Source organism: Arvicanthis niloticus, chromosome 19, assembly GCF_011762505.2.
Source record: "Arvicanthis niloticus isolate mArvNil1 chromosome 19, mArvNil1.pat.X, whole genome shotgun sequence".
Classification (NCBI taxonomy): Eukaryota; Metazoa; Chordata; class Mammalia; order Rodentia; family Muridae; genus Arvicanthis; species Arvicanthis niloticus.
In genome coordinates, this window is record NC_047676.1 from 731311 (window position 1) to 749423 (window position 18113).

At 43.7% G+C, this 18113-nt stretch overlaps 1 protein-coding gene across 1 annotated transcript in view; it reads left to right on the forward strand.

The window, feature by feature from the left end:
* Positions 1-7084: 7084 nt before the first annotated feature.
* Positions 7085-18113, forward strand: part of Ahrr (aryl hydrocarbon receptor repressor) — a 76882-nt gene continuing 65853 nt past the window's right edge. The window contains exons 1-2 of the mRNA XM_034523281.2: positions 7085-7159; positions 15827-15899. Coding sequence (XP_034379172.1) covers positions 15835-15899 — 65 coding nt within the window. The 5' untranslated portion in view covers positions 7085-7159; positions 15827-15834. The remainder of the gene's footprint in view (positions 7160-15826; positions 15900-18113) is intronic.

An 18113-nucleotide genomic window follows, 5' to 3' on the forward strand; every position in this document is an offset into this window, starting at 1 on the left:
AGATGGTATAAAATGGAGACCAACTTCTGGTCTCCACATGCACACACGTAGGCACACATCCCCACATACTTATGTGTACACCCATACACACCACACAAACAAAAGTACCCCTAGTCTTTCAGCCAGGTAGTCTTTCAGCTGCACCTATACATGTGAGCAGGTACTATGGGAAACAAGTGGGTTCAGGATAGGGGAATGTGGAGGTATTTCCCCAAGGAGAATGGCACCTCCAGGTTAATGAGTATGGGATTTGTTCTACCTGCTGTGGGATCAGTACCCAGGATGCTTCTGTCATAGTTCTCTTTTGTGGCTCCACATCTTCAGACAACCCAAGCAACATAGGCTTCCCTGCCATGCTAGAAGGAGCTAGGAGTGGGGCTTCCTGTTACAATCTTCTCATCGTCCCACAACCTGACAGTGTGCTGGTTAAGGGCCCAGTGCCATATTACTAGGCTTCTTGTTCCCAATTTGAATGCACCTTATGCCTGAGTGTGCTGGGGAAAAAGCAGTAGAATTTGGTGGATGTCTGATTCTCCATCTGAAGCTTCAGAAAGCTGCCATGATGGCTCTAACAAATGGAACATCCATAATCAAACAAGGCAACCCAGTTAGGGGAACAAATTCTACAGACAAGCAACAGCTTTTGGGACAGCCCCTGTTCCAGTTGTTGGGGGACCCACATGAAGACTGAGTTGTACCTTTGCTACATATGTGCTGAGGGCCGTAGGCCAGCCTGTGGCCTATGCTGTTTGGTTTGTGACTCAGTCTCTGAGAGTCCCCAAGGGTCCAGGTTAGTTGACTCTGTTGGTCTTCCTGTGGAGTTCCTATCTGCTTAAGGGCCTTTAATCCTTCCCCAACTCTTCCATAAGACTCTCTGAGCCTGTCCAATGTTAGGTTGTAGATCTGTGCATCTGTTTCAGTCAGCTGCTGGGTGGGGCCTCTCAGAGGACAGTTTGCTAGGCTCCTGTCTGCATTCATAACACAGTATCATTTAATAGTATCAGGGACTGGTGCTTGCTCATGAGATAAGTCTGAAGTTGGGACAGTTATTGATTAGCCATTCCCTCAGACTCTGCTCCATTTTTGTCCATGCAGTTTTTGTAAGCAGGACAAATTTTGGGTTGAATGTTTTGTGGGTGGATTGGTGCCCTTATCCCTCCAATGGAGGTCCTACCTGGCTACAGGAGGTGGCCTCTTCATGTTCCATATCCCCACTGCTATGCATCTCAGATAAGGTCACCTGCATTGACTACTGGAAACCACCCCCATCCCAGGTGTCTGGCATGTCCTAGAGATGCCTCCCATGCCCCACCACCCCCACCTACTGCATATTTCTATTCATTCTCCTGTCCCTTTGGCCCTCTCTCATGTATCTCCCCATACCTGATCCTAACCCCTCCTTTCCCCTCTCCATCCCCTCTCTCATCCAGTTCCCTATCTCCACCTGCGGCCTTTAGTTATTTTATTCCCCCTTCTAAGTGAGATTCAAGCGTCCTTGCATGGGCCTTCCTTCTTGTTTAGCTTCTTTGGGTCTGTGGATATCGTGGGTATCCTGTACTTTATGACTAATATCTACTTATCAGTGAGTACATACCAAATATGTCCTTTTGGGTCTGGGTTACCTTACTCAGGATGACATTTCTCTAGTTCCACATAAGATGGATTCTTAGGACCTCCTTGTGGGGAATTATATACTACTCCATATTGCTTAGTCTCTACACCTTTAACTATGGTGCAAGCCTCACTGACACCCACTGTCTTTCCAAGTTGGCAAAGTTTAGCATATACTTGTAGAAGAGGTAATTTGGGAACTGAAAAGACACCTTAAAGCCCATTTAATCTATAATTGTTATCTCAGAGAGGTGGACAAAGATAGTCATCCTTGAAACAGAATCATCTCTAGAATCACAGAATAGAAAGTAGCTGTAGATGTAGAAAAATATCTGAGGGGAATGGCTTAAAAAATGGTATTTTTCTCCTAGAACTCAATGAGAGACGGGTTTAGATGAGCCAACAGACTGCCCAGCGCAGCTTATAGAAAATTCTCACACTAGGGTACTTCAAGCCTCAGGGTTGGAAAACTCCCAAGGCTTCCAAGAGGTCACAGGAGACCAAGATTTAGTCCCAGCATTGGAACCACATCTATTCTAAGGTCTATGCAAAGGAATTGTCTTCTACCCTAGGCCCTGTCCTTGCCAGCAGGTGGTCAGATGAACCATAGACTTTCCTTTTACTTCTTTACCTAGGTAACTTCTAGAGGGTATACACCAGAAAAATTCATTTGAGAAAACCAGAAAAAAAAAAAAAAAAAGAAAGAAAACCCTATGATTCAGATAACAGAGCAGCTGGAGAGGTTAGATAGCTAAGAATCAGGGTGAGCATCGAAGGGAAATGCTCCCTCCGATGGGATGAGGCTAAGACACTGTCCATGGTGGATCATGGAGACTCACTGAGAAGCACTTGGAGAGCTGTGAGATGTGAGAGGATAAAGAGTGACTCAGAAAAATAAGCAAAGGGTCAGTGCTTAATCTGCAGTGCCTGTGAAAGGAAACAAATCACAGAAAACCAGCATTCTTGTCTGTACTTCCAACAGGCTCCTTCAGTCTCTGGCTTTCCCTCCACTGTGCTGTGCCTACAATATACAGTCGTCAGCTTTGGGCTGAAGTACATAAAGTTCTGCCCTGGGAAAAAGCATAAGTCCCATAAGGCTTCTGTTAGGGGAGCTTTTACACTAAAAGCAGTAAAGACAGAAAAAGTTTGTGAAGGGGGAGCATTCAGCCTTGGAAATAGCATTCTAAGAAAACAAGAAGAAGGTAGAAGCCCCAAGAGCCAGGTAATGCCAGTGGTCAGGGTGGAAGCCATGTCAAAAGCATGCTAGAATAAGTAGTTATTAGAAGTCATGTTGGCATGGGGTGTCAGGCCATACTGGAGTAGAGGCGTGATTGACATCTTTGCTATACCAGAAAACTACTCCTGAATAAGGGCCTGTCTCTCATCTGGTATCTGTTATGTAGATGAGCAAGATGTGGTATCTATCACTCAGGTATGGAGTCCTCCTTCTTCACCTGGATTATAACACTAGTATATAGGGACAGGGCTGCAGCCCATGGCTTGGATTCAGCTCACAGGAATGAATCTTAAGATTAGGGCAAATGGATAGGGTTGCCAGAAGTAGCCACATAGCTCGTCCCCCAGATCTAGTTGAGCTCTATAGAGGTTTAGGGGTTCTCAGAGCAGAGTTATTGGGACAGGATGTGTTTCTGACTCACTTGACCCCTTTCACCAGATGGACTGAGGGGCTCTTTTAATTCCCCCTGGGCATCGCAGACCTTAAGCTTTTTAGTAGTTTCTGTTCCTGTTGAACTCAGGTATAGGAAATTTAAAAAGTCAATTTCCTGTGCTTGTCATGGAGATAATGCCCATTGAGGGGAGGGTGTGTGTGTGTGTGTGTGTGTGTGTGTGTCAGAGAGAGAGAGAGAGACAGAGAGAGAGAGAGAGACAGAGAGAGAGAGAGACAGAGAGAGAGACAGAGAGAGACAGAGACAGAGAGACAGAGAGAGAGAAAGGACTAGGGGGTGCCTGGATTCGTGCATGGAGTTTAGGTTGTATATACTGCGGTGCTGGACAACCACAGTCTTAAGAGTTTAGCTACATTTTGTCCTAGCCATTTTAGTCCTAGCCAGTGGAGCATTTTATACTGCTTTGTCTCTCAGATAATTTCTATAACCTTCTCTGGGAGGCCTCTTGTCTGTACTTCCCTGGTTGCAACCCCAGAACCCCAGAGAACTGCAATGACAGGAAGTATGTCTGGGGAGTGGGAGGCCACATAGGCCTCCATAGTACGCACCTAGCTGGAGGCCTTTTGTGATGCAGATGAGTTGGTTAGGAGAGACTGCCACAGGGTAGCAGGAGCTTCCCAGAGGCTTTCTATGCAATACCCAGACTTTTTTTTTTTTTTTTTTTTTTTCCATCCTTCAGACAAAAACATTGGAGAAGACAGTTACATGGAGAAGCTTGACACTAGGTACCTGCTGGGAAGAGAGCAACCCACATCTATGCAGGGTTCTGACCTTGTTTTAGAGGAATCATTACTTTTCTGATGCCGTAAAGAGATACCATGATCAAGATGTTTTATAAATGAAAACATTTAATTGGGGGCTGGCTACAGTTTTCAGAAGGCGAGTCCGTGATCATCATGGCAGAAAGCATGGTAACAGGCAGGCAAGGCATAGCACCGGAGCAGTAGCTGAGAGCTTACATCTTGCAGAAGGTAAAGGCAGAAAGAGAAAGCTAATTGGTAATGGTGTGGGTTTTTGAAACCTCAAAGCCCACCCCAAGTGGCACACATTATTTGACAAGGCCATACCTCCTAATCCTTCCCAAACCATTCTGCCAACTGTGGACCAAGTGTTCAAATATATGAGTCTATGAGGGCCAGTTTCATCCAAACTTTTACAAAGGGTATATACAGCACACTCCTCTCTGACCAGTTCAAACGACTTGAATGGGAGAAGCCAGAACAGTTGAAGTCACATCCAAAGAAGCTCAGCTATAAAGAAAGCAGTTTTATCTTTCTGCACTTCCAGATGCCTGTCAGGTCTAGGAGCTGAATCTGGCCTTAGGTACCTTCCAGTGGCCATAATCTGGGTGGTGTGGCAGCAACTCTCTGGAACTGCCCCATCCAGAGCAGAGTTCCTAGGGCTGGCTGTAGTACCTGGGATTCTTTATATTTCCCCAAGCCCTCAGCAGTACTCAATCCCTCACATGCAAAGCCAGGGGACAAAAAGTAGTCCAAATGAAAGGGACCATAAATCAATAGGTAAATTTTGAGTGGGAATAGCTCAGTGGCATGGCATCTGATTCCAAATGGTGGTTCTGACTGGAGATTGCAGCAAAGAGTCCTGGAGCAGAAGGCTCTCAATAGTGTATTTTCTGCAATGCAGAGAGAAGATGCTCTTATGGGGTGAGAGTGTGATTTGAATTTTGACCATTGTAGTAAGGGGCAGGTGATCATACCTGTGAGGATGCAGGGATCCTGAAAAGCAATATGAATGGAAGTTACAAGTGTAGGCTAGTCCAGGAAACACTTCTGAGGAGGCCAGAGCCATCTTAGTGTGAAATACCCTAAGAATTTGGGCTCCTAACATGGGGTGCTCTGTCTGCTGAGTCCTCAGGCTTTAAAGGTGGTATTTCCTCTAGAAGGGTCATCTCTACAGAGACTTGAGACTGTGAGAAAAAGATAAGGAACAACTGAAATTGATGGCCTATACTTCTGAAGGTATCAAGGACCAAGTTTCTCGCAGTGCCTAGGTAGAGCAGTCCTCCACTGCCCTGCAGTTCAGGAATCAATAGTGAAAGTGTCCTCTTCCTGTTGTTTCTGAGGGGACAAGGTAAGTGTGGTGGGACTTTTATTTGTCTTGAGTGGCAGAGTGGAGGAGGGAGTGCAAGCTCTTTCTAGAAAGATCCAAAGATCCTGAAAGCGACAGCAAAGCCCAAATTCTTAAGGACCTAGAGATGCCAGTTCCCCAATTGCCAGGTTGTGCACAGCAGAGCCTCTCTCCTCTCAGACACAATCGCCACCTCATTATACCTGCAGTTCTGTTTTCTCTGGATTGCCAAGAGCACTACATGACTGTTAATAAAGACACACAAGAATTACAAACTATGAAAATTAAAAACAAGTTTACAATAACCTCAGTTCTAACAGACCAAGTTTTTCTATGCATAGTTTACATAAAAAAAATCAAGATATAATTAATGATTTTTTTTTTTTAAATCATGGTAGTGGTGGTGGCACATGCCTTTAATCCCAGCACTCAGGGGACAGGCAGGTGGATTTCTGAGTTCTAGGAAAGCCAGGGTTACACCGAGAAACTCTATCTCCAGACAAACAAAACCAAAAAACATGGCAGTGTAGGTGCACATTGTTTGATGCAAAAACTCAATATAAATACATTTATTCACCCACTATTCCTGAGCCTCTGTTGTCTGTCAGGCAGAGTTGTTTACAGAATAGAGAACAGAATAGAGCCTACCCTTATGTTTCCAGATTCGCTGGCAAAACTCACAAACTAGTTGTTCAGTTTCAGAGCTGTGTACAGAAGAGGCAAGGTACCTTTTAATTCTGAGATCCCAGGGCTAGTTCCTTGTTCCCTTCTAGGGAAGAGAATGCCTTCTGACCAAACAGCCAGTGCAAACCCAAGGAATAGGACGCAAGCAAGGGTACTTGGGAAGAAGCCTAGCCAATGGACAGTGACATTAGGGTGCTTCACAGGAGCTTGAAACATGGGCAGGGTCAAAAATCAGGACTGCGTACCTAGGTGGAAGGTGGGAGAGACTGGGTTAGGAGTGGGACATGGAGAGCAGACTGCCTGCAAGAACTTCAGAGACCCCAGGAAAGGTACCTTGTGCTTGTTAGCAGGAATCAGGATGCCTGTGCCAGGTGGGACAGTAGAGCAGGTATGCTTAGGGCTGAGTCTATCCACCATGTGGTGTCCTGAGAAGCTTCAGATGAGAATGTCCCCCCAAAGACCCCAATGTGCCTAATATTTCTCATTCTTGGTAAATTCTGTGTCATAAAGTAGCAAACTAATATTTTATGCTTTGCAAAGTACAAACATACTTTATCTTTAATCTTTTTTACTCTCCAAACAACTTTGTTGAGCAGGAGAGGAGGAACACTCTAAGTCTTGGTTACCTATTCTGATCTCATTCTCTGGCCCCAGGGGCCAAGGGGTCCCAACCCACAGCTCTGCAAAAGGAAGGAGACTCCCTGGACTTCCTTAGGCCCAGGTGGGATTTGGTGCACAAATTGGAGGCTTGCTCTGGGACCTCCAAAGGCCCAGGTAAAATCACATTTAGGCACAAAGACCGGGATACCCAAAGAGCAAGCGGTGACACCCTATTCAGGCACTCAGACCCGGGGACCCTAAATATTCAAAGGGCGCGGTGGCAGGCAGGGACAAGGATGTGCGTGCGCCCCCTGCCGCTTTTCCCTTGCGTCTGCCGCTACGGGCGGGGCAGGGCGGCTCGCGTGCTGGGGTGGGGCTTTCCTTCTCAAGTCTGAGGCCAGGTCCCAGAGATGAGAGAGCTGACAGCTCCTGGCCTCCGCGGCTCCCTCAGCGGGCGCGCCCGATCTTCTGCGCCCCGCCTGCCCCGGGTAAGTACTCTTGGACTTCACGGTGCTCTCTGGTCTTTGCCTCTGCTGTAGCCACTCTTTGATTGTCCAGCTTGGTCTGGGGCCCCTTCTGCCACACATTTTTGCGTCTGGAGGGCCCAGAATTGCTGAAAGTGATGGGCACTCCAGGGGCTTCTCTCTTGGCACCAGACCTTTGAGGGAAGCCAGTCAGATCCTACAGTTTGAGGACCTCAGTTTTCTCCGACTTGGGTGTCCTGTCCTCAAACCCCTTCAGTCTCGAAAATGAGCATATACCTGTCCCACACTGGGGAGTCCTTTTGTCTTGGACCAAATGTCTTTTAGAAGTTTTTTTGCAGATGATGGCAAGGGCCATCCTCACAGGCCACTTTAGCTATCCCTAGGACTGGGGCACCACAGGCACAGCCAGTGAAAGTGGCGCAGCAGCAAGCCCCTTTGTGGAGATCATAAGGCAGTAACAAGGGATTCATGCTTTGGAGGGACTTCCACCATTCCGGGAATTGTCCAATTAGTGGCACCAGAAATATTTGTCCTCTTCAATCTTGAGAAGCAGAAAATTACGGTATATGGTTCCTTTTAGAAAGAGACAGGACCCCTGGTGTTGCTGGAAATCTTAATGGTACAAACCCTGGAGTCCTCGGCCCTGTGTTGCTTCCCCAATCCCAGTTGAATAGCTCTCTTCCTATTGGAGACAACTCTGGTTCCCCTCCTAGGGCTTTTCCTGGAAGGAGGTTCAGGCTTTGCTCAGTTCTGGCACAAGGGTCCCCCACCCTCCAAAAACTCTAATTTTTGCAGCCGTTTCTACAGTTTGGGTTCATGGATCTTTCTCAATTTGGCTACCCCTGTCCGGGGGTGGGAGGTGTAGCTTGGCTCCTCAGGACTGTATCCAGCTAAACTTAAAGGCTCAACTCAACAAGAAGCTTGTGTGTGCACCTTAGGGTTATAACCCAGAGCCTGGGGGTACTGGACAGTGTAATTCTACTTCTAGTCTGGTTAGGGAACTCATAGTAGGAGACAATCTAGCCCTCAGAACCTGGGTCACTTTTGCCCATCATGGGGAGTGGCCTGCCTTGGTATGAGACTCTGATGCAGTGTGCGGTGGCTGTCTTTTTTTTCATGAGCAGGGGCATGGGCAAGTGCTGATTATTCCAGACTGAGAGACCTATTGAGCTAAAGCAGCAGCCCTGTGAGGTGTCTATTGCCAATCATCTGATGGTAATGTAATAGACTATTTGACTGTTCCTGAGCCTGACTGATAGTATTTGTGTTCAGAACTAGTATGTACTTTCCACTTTGCCTTCCTGGTAACTTAACATGGCCTCAGGGTTACCATGAATGCAAGACCAGAGAGAAGACTGAATTATTGCTATCAAACACACAAGGAACTGCTTTCCGTTTCTGTTTTCTACTTATCTGTTATATACAACAAACAGCTATTACTTTCACCTGAGAAATTTGGTCAGCTCATGTCTCAGTGAGTAGAAGGTCCACAGGCCACAGAGGTCAGGCTCTGCTGTCAGCATAGGGTTTTCTATGAAGATCACTTGTGTCTGTTTCTCATGGACCCATGGCTCAACTCTGGCTACCAGAGTCTCTGTGCTGGGCAACAGTTCAGAGGTTCTCCCCAACCAGTCTTCATTGAAGAGATGTTCCCTATCTGCTTCTAGGGCATGAAAAGGAGATGTAGTTGGGCCCATGGGACATTTGTGTGAAGTTGGTCTGATCCTATAGAGAAGGGCACACAGCATTTGGTAAAATGGACCATCTAGCTGCAGTGATGTTAACACAGTGCTGGGGATATAGGCAGAGGCCGAGGTGCAGGACAAAACTCAAAGCAGTTGTTTCAAGACTTGAAGAGACTGGTTGTGAGTCCCAGCATGTTACTTGTTGCTCTCCCTGATATAGGGGTGTAGAGTAGTATTTATCAACTCTTGGTGCTTTATGCAAGAACCTGCATTTTAGGGTTGTTCCTCGCATTTCAATGGAGATTGGAGATACATAACCTAGACTACAATGATCAACAAGTGTCTGTTCATGAGGCCGGACAGACTCATGCTGCACCCAGATCATAGCCCTTGTTACAGTTCATGCTGTATGAGGTAGGACAGTAAAGATGGTTCATACCAGCCTCTTGCTGTGGTCTCTGTACTCCTATGCATCCTTGGTTGATTCCTATCCTAACTTTTACTTCTGCTCCTGCCCTGAGACTCATTTGTCCATGAGATTGGTGAGGCTGGTGATGCTGGGCCTTGGGCTCTTCTAGGATGTAGGGGTAACTCCTTTCCTTCACTTTATTAACCTGGAGGCTCATCCAGTAGGTGTAGTATGTATGTGGCCCTCTGAGGATGTCACGAAGCATCCCTGGCCTGTTCTCTGGAGCCAGGCCTGGGTGTGGCTTGGAAGTTTCCTGTCTGAGTTGAAAGTCCTTTGCAGATCCAGTGGGATGGCTTGCATCCTGGCCTCCAGCCACTGCTTACCCAACCTGGTTTCTTGGAGAATTCCACTGATTGATGTAGCTGAACATACACTGAGGCCAGCATCTCACAGGCCATCCTGGGAAGGTGGGGCTTCTGAACGTCATTTCATACCTTTATCCCTTTCTGGGGGTCCTGCTCTAGCTCATAGCCACTGCTCACCACTCATCTATCTATCCATCCAAACCCTTCTGCTTCCACACCCCCACTTCTTTAGGTATTCTCCCCTTCAACCTGAAGATTTTCCTCTGACATCATCACTCCTGAAGCTGCCTTCCCTCCCTGCTTTTTCTGTGGTTGAGTTGGAGTGGTTTCTAGGCCCATCTGTGATATGACTTGCCAATGTTTTCTGCAATTCTATGCATTGTCCTTTTACTTTCTTTTTAAGTTAAAATGTTTTTATTTTACATTTTGTGGGGATGAGCATGCAGTTATTTATGTGCACCGCACGCATGCCTGGTGCCCATCAACGATTGTAAGCTAAGATGTGAGGACTAGAAACGACCGGAAATGAAACCTAGGTCCTCTGCAAGGACAGCAAATGCCCTTAACGGCAGAGACATCTCTCTCGTTCTTCCTTTTACTTTCTGGCTAGTTAGTGTACTTTGAGACAAAAGTTTTATTTTTGGTGAAATCTGATTTGGCTGTTATTTTTTTATTTTGTTACTTATGTTTTTGATGCTAAAACTAAAGATACAGTCACATTTAAGGACATGAAGGCTTATATTATTTTTTGTTCATTGTAATCCTTTTGTTTCTGAGAGTGTCGAAGCTTTAGCTCTTACAGTTAAGGCTTTAATGAATACTGCGTAATTTTTTTTCCAAGTGGTGTGAGGTAGAGACCCAATCTCACTCTTCAGCATGTAGATATCCACTTGCCACACCAGTTGTTGAAGAGACCGTCTTCCTCGTTGGGTAAACTTGGAACTATAGTTGAAACTGACCACAGTATGACTATTCTTGTACCACATGTCCTCTCTTCTTAAAATGTAAAAGTCCAGTTTATTTATTTATAAGTGGGGTTTTTGTTATATAGCTGAGACTGGCCTTGATCTCAGGATCCTCCTACCTTAGTCTCTCAAGTGCTGGGTTTACAGATGTGCATGACCAGCCCAGCTCCTGTACCTTTTAAAAATAAGATTCCCTGGAGCTGAAGTTACAGGTGCTTGTAACTTACCTGATGTGGTTGCTGGGGATCAAACTTGGGTCCTCTGCAAGAGTTGTATGTACTCCTAACCACTGTGCCATTCCTGTGGCCCTTTTTACACCTTCTATTAAGGACAATTTCAAGCCTCTTACAATTTCAAGCTCATGAACCAGCACAGATGGTTAATTGTCAATGCAAGCAGATATGGTTTCACTTGAGTCCTATTCTTTCAACCAAGTCATCTAGACTCCATTGTCCTCCTGAACAGTTATATAGAAGTGAATCCTTTGTTCTCTCTCTCTCTCTCTCTCTCTCTCTCTCTCTCTCTCTCTCTCTCTCTCTGTGTATGTGTGTTTGCACATATAATCATTTCTTAGTTTGACTTAAATGATCTTCAACTTGAATTCGATTAAGTTTAATATTAAGTATTGACTGTAACACTGGACTAACTATAAAGGTAACAAGGGAACTCAGAAGAGTATCCTAGTATAGGGAGAGCGCCTAGGGATGTTTCCTTCACAGAGATGGGATTCAAGCCTTTTGGGAGATAGAATTTAACCCTCCAGAGAGCAATGGAGGTTGTTGAGTTTTCTAGCCTCTGTAGTGCTAAGAGCTAAGAGAAAAATTAGTTCCAGAACCTGAAAAGGACTCTTTGCCCTTCCCGGGTCCTCTGGTGCCCTCTCCTGGCAGGTGTAACATCATGCTCACTCTACAACAAAGTATTCCAAGGGCCCAATGTCTTCATGCAGAGCAGGCAAGCAAAGGTGACTTGGAACCTAAAAAGAGGAGGTGGATAACCAGTACTTTGCCTAGTATTTCTATACCATCTCATGGATAGTATCTCATGGATGGTTTTTTGGTGCACACATCTCATAAATCTCACAATATACTATCATTATAGTTGCTTAAATTGTCAACTACTGTTTTATTTATTTAGATTTAACAGTGTGTGTGTGCATGCTCACACACGCTCACACACATGTGTATTTGTGTGTGTGTGTGTGTGTGTGTGTGTGTGTGTGTGTGTGTGTGTGCCAGCAGAAGCCAGAAGAGGACACTGGATCCTCTGGAACTGGAATTATAGGTAGTTGTGAGCTTCCTGACAACAGTATTGGGAACTGAACTTTGGTCCTCTGAAAAATCAGCTTTCTTACCCACTAAAACACCTATCCAGCCCCGCATTTCAAGAATTTAAAAAAAAAGATTTTTGAAAGGCACTTTTACAATATGTAAAATTTTAGGTTATGTCATTTTTAAGTACTTCAGCTGGGTTGCTTCCCTATCGTTTTTGCTTGTATTTTCTATGATGAGGAATCTGTTGCTGTCCTTTATTATATTTTGCTGTACCAAATACTGTAGTATTTGGAAATTAAACTTATTATATTTGTCACTGATTATGAGTAACTTGGATATGAAGTACTTCAGTGTAATCTCCCTCATGTTTTTTTTGTGCTTGAATTTCACTGAGCCTCTCAGATCCGTAGTTCATGGTTTTCATTGTGTTAACTTTTTCTCGTATTCATTTAAACTCTCCTATTCTTTAAGGGTCCACTTACACATGTCAAGACTTTAGAAATATCTATTTTATTTTTACTTGGGAGTTATTTTAAATGTCATAGCTTGAATAATTAAGTTCCATTGGTTCATTGCCAGGATATGTTTATGATTAACTTTTGCATATTGTCTTCTTACTCTTTGACTCTGCTTAACTTAATGGTTAATTATATGAAGATTGTTTGCTTGTTTTTGAGACAGGGTCTCACTGTATTAGCTTGACTTGCCTAGAACTTGCTATGTAAACCAGGTTAGCTTTAAACTCGGGGATCTGCCTTCCTCTGCTCCCTCAGTGCTAGGGTTAAAGGCATGTGTCACCATGCCCAGATTATAGGAGGTTCTTCAAAAGTGGATTTTTCTATATGGAACATCCATATAGAAAAAGATGTAAAGTCAGAGTTCTTCCTAAGTTTATTTCTCTTTTTTTTAAACCTTGTTTCTCTGGCTGATCTGCAATGTGATGTATGATAGGAGTAAAGAAACACAACATGTATGCTTGTTCCTGATTGTGGGGAGGACTCAGTCTTTCACCATTAGGACTCAGTTTTTTTTGGAGATGCTTTTCATCAAGGTCATGACATCCCCCTTCTCTCCATACTTTTAAGTGAGGATTTTAATGATTATAAATGGATTTGGGTTTTGCCAGATGATTTTTGTAGGTATTAAAATGATCATATTTTTCTTTAATTAATAGTAATGCAATGAATTGCAATGATTGATTCTTGAAAATTTTTAAAAAAATCCAGAATTCTTTGGAGAAATTCCATTGAGGTCTGGTGCATTTTGTATTTGCTGGATTCTGTGTGGAATATTTAATTGAGGATTTCTGTGTCTATGTTCATGAAGGGTACTGACTTAAGATCTTCTTATTCTGTAATGTCTTTGCTTTGGTAGCAGAACAAGGCTGAACTCACACATGAGTATTGTTTAGTTTTTCCTCACATAAGCAATGGAGTTAGTCTGTTTATATAAAATAAATAAAATAAATATATAAAATAAATAAATTAAAAAAATTTAAAATTTATTTATTTTATATATGTGAGTACACTGTTGCAGTCTTCAGCCACACCAGAAGAGGGCATCAGATCCCATTACAGATGGTTGTGAGTCACCATGTGGTTGCTGAGAATTGAACTCATGACCTCAGAAAGAGCAGTCAGTGCTCTTAACCGCCGAGCCATCTCTCCAGCCTTGGAGTTAACTTTATTTATATTTTAAATTAGTGGACTCTATCAGGGAAGCTATTTGGGCTTGAGTTTTCTCTGTTAGGATATAGAACTATCTATGTTATTTATTTTTCTTGAGTGAGTTTTAATAGTTTGTGTCCTTGAAGGAACTGCTCCATTTAATTTAAGTTGTTGAATTTATGGGGAAATTATTTGATATTTTTCCTACTGTGCTTGGGTAACCATGGCGAAATATCACAGACTGGGTAGATTAAGAGCAGATCTTCCTTCCCCACAGTTCTGGAAGATGGACATTGAAGACCAAGATGCTATTTCAACTCTGTTTCTGGTGAGAGTTTTCCTGGCTGGTGGATAGCCTTGTTTTCCTTTTACCCTCATGAACTGATGAGAGAAAGAACCCCAATGACTTTTGCTCCTTCCTAGGAGCACAACTCTGTGGGACTACAGGATTTACCAAATGGCCTCACTTCCTTAGTCACCTTCATTCATGTCCCATATCTATGCAGAGAGTTGCAACTTTAACATATGAATTTTGGGAGATGTAGTTCAGTTCATAGCAGTATCCTCTTATGGCCTTCCTAATGTCTGTGGGATCTGTGGTAAGTCCTCCCTCATTCGGATTCTGCTAGTCTGTATCTTTAAAATTTCTGATCATTCTGGATAAAGGTTTATCAGTTTTGTAGATCTTTGAAAAATCAATTGTTATTTTCATTGACTTTTCTTCATTTTTATGTTTTAAGTTTCTTCATACCTTTTCTTCCTTGTTTCTATCCTGCTTGATTTAGGTTTATTTTCACATCTTTTTTTTTTCAGAGCTGAGGATTGAACCCAGGGCTTTGCGCTTGCTAGGCAAGCGCTCTACCACTGAGCTAAATCCCCAACCTTAGGTTTATTTTCTATTCTAGTTATTTCGGTTAGAATCTTAGATTATTATTTTTTTTGATATTGTTTCCAAACTAGTACTTACTACTCTGTCTCACAAAGTTTGATACGTTTGTATTTTTATTTTCACTCATTTATAAATATTTTTACAATTATGTTTTTTTTTACTTTCCAGACATTTGAGAGTTTTCCAGATGTCTTTCTAGTTTATTTCCGCCATATCAGAGAACATACTTTGTGTGACTTCTGTCATTTTACATTTACTAGGGATTACATAAGTCCTATAGTAAAGTCTATCCTGGGGATGTTCCATATGCACAGAACTGACGTGTACTCTGGTGCTGTTGAAGGTGTTTTGTAGCTCCCCTGAGTCAGCTATTGTGTGTTTGTGCTGGGGCTATACTGATTGATCACTGAGAGTGGATTATCGGTACCTGTGAGGAACCACTTTCTTAGCTGTGTTAGTTGTTGGGTGTGTCTACATTTCGGATCACCAGGTTTTCTTAGAAGACTGGCAATGTTGTTAGTTTTTCTTTGTCCCTGGTGACATTCTTTTGTCTTACACCTTGCATGCTACTCCAGAATGTGTGATTAGTGTTTTTGTAGATCATTTATTCTGAGTTCTCTTTTTCTCTGCCTGCCTCTGTGTATCCTCAAAGGAGATCAATCCCATACTTCTGACACTTTCACAGCCATTTTCAGGGGAGCAGAAATGACATCTCTTCCAGATAATACATAAGTGAGGTCAAGTCAAGGATACCTATTTCCATTCTTGTGCTACTGGGGAATGAAACAGAGATCTAAGGGAGTCTGTGAACGTTCAGATGCTTTCACTACTAGAAATATCAAGATTCTATGTTAGGAAAGAGGGAACTTATATTTTATGAGGGGATGTGAAGCTGTCAAATTTGAAGTGCAGGTCCTGGGCTGCACTTCTGTGGGAGGCATGTGCATGTGCCTAGCACCACAGGACCCTGCTAGCTGGGCTGTAGATGGCTGAGAATGAGTGACCGTAGTGTAAGTCCAGCACATAGGACTAAGAAAAAAGTAATACACAAAAGAGTAGGGACCTGTTAACCCTATGGGCCTGTGGGTACAGGAGGGACAGGTGGTATGGCTCTGATTGCAGCAGCTTCTTGAGGCTCAGTAGCATGCACCCTGCTTCACCAACTATGTAACAATTCTGTTTGGAGTAAAACTATGAGGGGTTCTTACAGACCATCACCCATTCTATATTGTAGGACTACCTATAGTTCTATGTATACTATCTATAGTAGTGAGTACTCCAACTTGCAGGGCTGACCTGCACACGGGCCAGTGGATCTCGACTGACCTTCCTGCTTTGGGGTTACTATAGTAGGCACATGTAGTGATGTCATGTTGGGTCTCTTCATGTGACTGACTCAATGCATTCTTTCTCTTTTAGGATCAAAGATGATGATTCCATCAGGAGAGTGTACATATGCCGGTAGGAAGAGAAGGAAACCCATTCAGAAGCGGTAGAGTATCATCCTGATATTCCTGGGGAATAAGGGACATCTTGTGCCTTTATGAGGAGAGGGAGTTTTACAGGCAAACATAGTCTAAGGCAGGCTTTGGAGAACATTCCTGGAAGGCATGGTCATAGTGGCCTTTGGATCTCATGCAAGAGTGACTTGTCACTGGCTTTCTTTAGCAGGCAAACTTACTTTAGGCAGCTTTTCTAACCAGGATAGAAAACACTGGCTGGAATTGCTGGAGATCTCATTTGGGTGAGGGATATGTCACCAATATGTTTGGAACCTTTGTTTCCTTCAACAATGAGTCATTCTGTCTGTGGAAAGTGCTCCAGGGTTTAGTCCTTACACTCCAAATGACAGAGGCTCTTTGGGCTCATTATTCTCACCTAAGGGTTTCTGAAGGTATAGAGATGGGGGAACCCAGGGCTCAGACCCATGTCTCTCAAGGACACAATTGTCTGTAGTCTTTTTGTTTATCTTGGGCTTAACTTTAAACCCCAGAGTGGTCAAAGTGAGAAGTGTGTGGTGATTCCAGCAATACCAGGGTTTAGAACATTTTCCAGGAAATCAGCTGAGTTACAGCTTCCACGAAAGCCACATAGGATGCTTCTAGCTCATGGTATAGAATCTGATGTGCGCATCACCAGCCATGAACTGTAGTGTATGTGTGTGTGTCTGTGTGTGTGTCTGTGTGTGTGTCTGTGTGTGTGTGTGTGTGTGTGTGTGTGTGTGTGTGTAAGAAAGGGGAGGGGGAGGGAAAGATTGGTTTGGAATAGGTGTTCTGGGTATGTGATACAGCTGTGTGTATGGTGCAGCTGTATGTGAGGCTGGAGTGCAGCAGAATGTGAATGGGGCACCCACTAGCAGCTCTTTCTAGGTGTGCTCTCTTTGTATGTGACAGAGCTACTCCTGTTGGCCTCCAGGGCTACAAGATTCTGTGTAGATTTATGACCCTGTGGTCCCAAGGACTGGCAAGAAGCTGAGGTTGCCCTGAGTGTGTCAGGCTGGGCTTTGAAGGTGGATATTTGGAGACTGGAGCCACCACACAGTGGGGCTTTGAGGTAGGCTGGGATATAGGTTTTTGATAAGGGAGGAGTGCTGAAGGGTGTGGGGAAGCTGAGTGCACTGAGGAGAAGACATAAAGCCCATGAGAGTAAGCATAGAAATGTGCTCCTCTATGACAGAGATTTAGATTTGTTTATATAGCATGTATCATGTAAATAAGAACAGAAAATAATGTTGTCACTCAGCTGAAACAGTGGTATCTGATGGACAGTGGAGAAGGAATCAGAGCTGAAATTTTTGCCTTCATAATATTTTTACTCAAAAAGTGAGGCCATGTTAGAGACATCAAATACTTACATTTTATTTTATTTTATTTTATTTTATTTTATTTTATTTTATTTTATTTGTTTTTGAGACAGGGTTTTACTATTTAGCCCTGAAAGGCCTAGAATTCACTATATACACAAGGCTAGCCTCAAAATCACAGAGATCTGCCTGTTTCTGCCTCTCAACTGCTAAGATTAAAGACAAACACCATCATGACCAGCTAGTATTTAATTTCTGAATGCTCTGAAAAGATAGAATGCTTTCCTGGCTCACAACTCAGGGGAATGTCTCCACACTCTGTCCCCTTTCAACAAGCATCTGATTTTAGCATTGTCTGTGAATGCTTCCTGAGATGTGCATGCAGTGTGTGTCTCTTCTTCTGTCTGTGCTCATGTTGTATACATACTTGCATACCTCAAAGTTTGTGCCATAGCCTGCACTTTCTCTGCTGCACAGTCTGAGTATATGAAGTGTGCTCTCCCAAGGGTGTCAGTTCAGTCCTTTGCTGTCCACTAAGCTCTGTGTTCCCCAACTACAATGTAGATCTGCAGCACACATCAGTCAAGACCTATTCACCTGTCTCCAGGAGACATAAAGATATGGATAAATGTCACAGGCAGCCTGATGTTCATGTCACCTGCTATGCTATATGTGGCAAGTAATTTGTGAATGTTCAGCTATCAAAATTATCTTCTTCATAACCCTAGGTGTCTCCCAGTAGTTATGGGTATCTCTGAATCCACAACTTTCTCCCAGGAGTGAATGCCTGGTATCACCAGCAGCATGCTTAGTGCACCAGATCTTTTCATGGAAGACAGATGAGTCTTCACCAGGGGCAGTGTCTTCATCTCATGACAACATGCAAGCTGAAATACTTGTAAT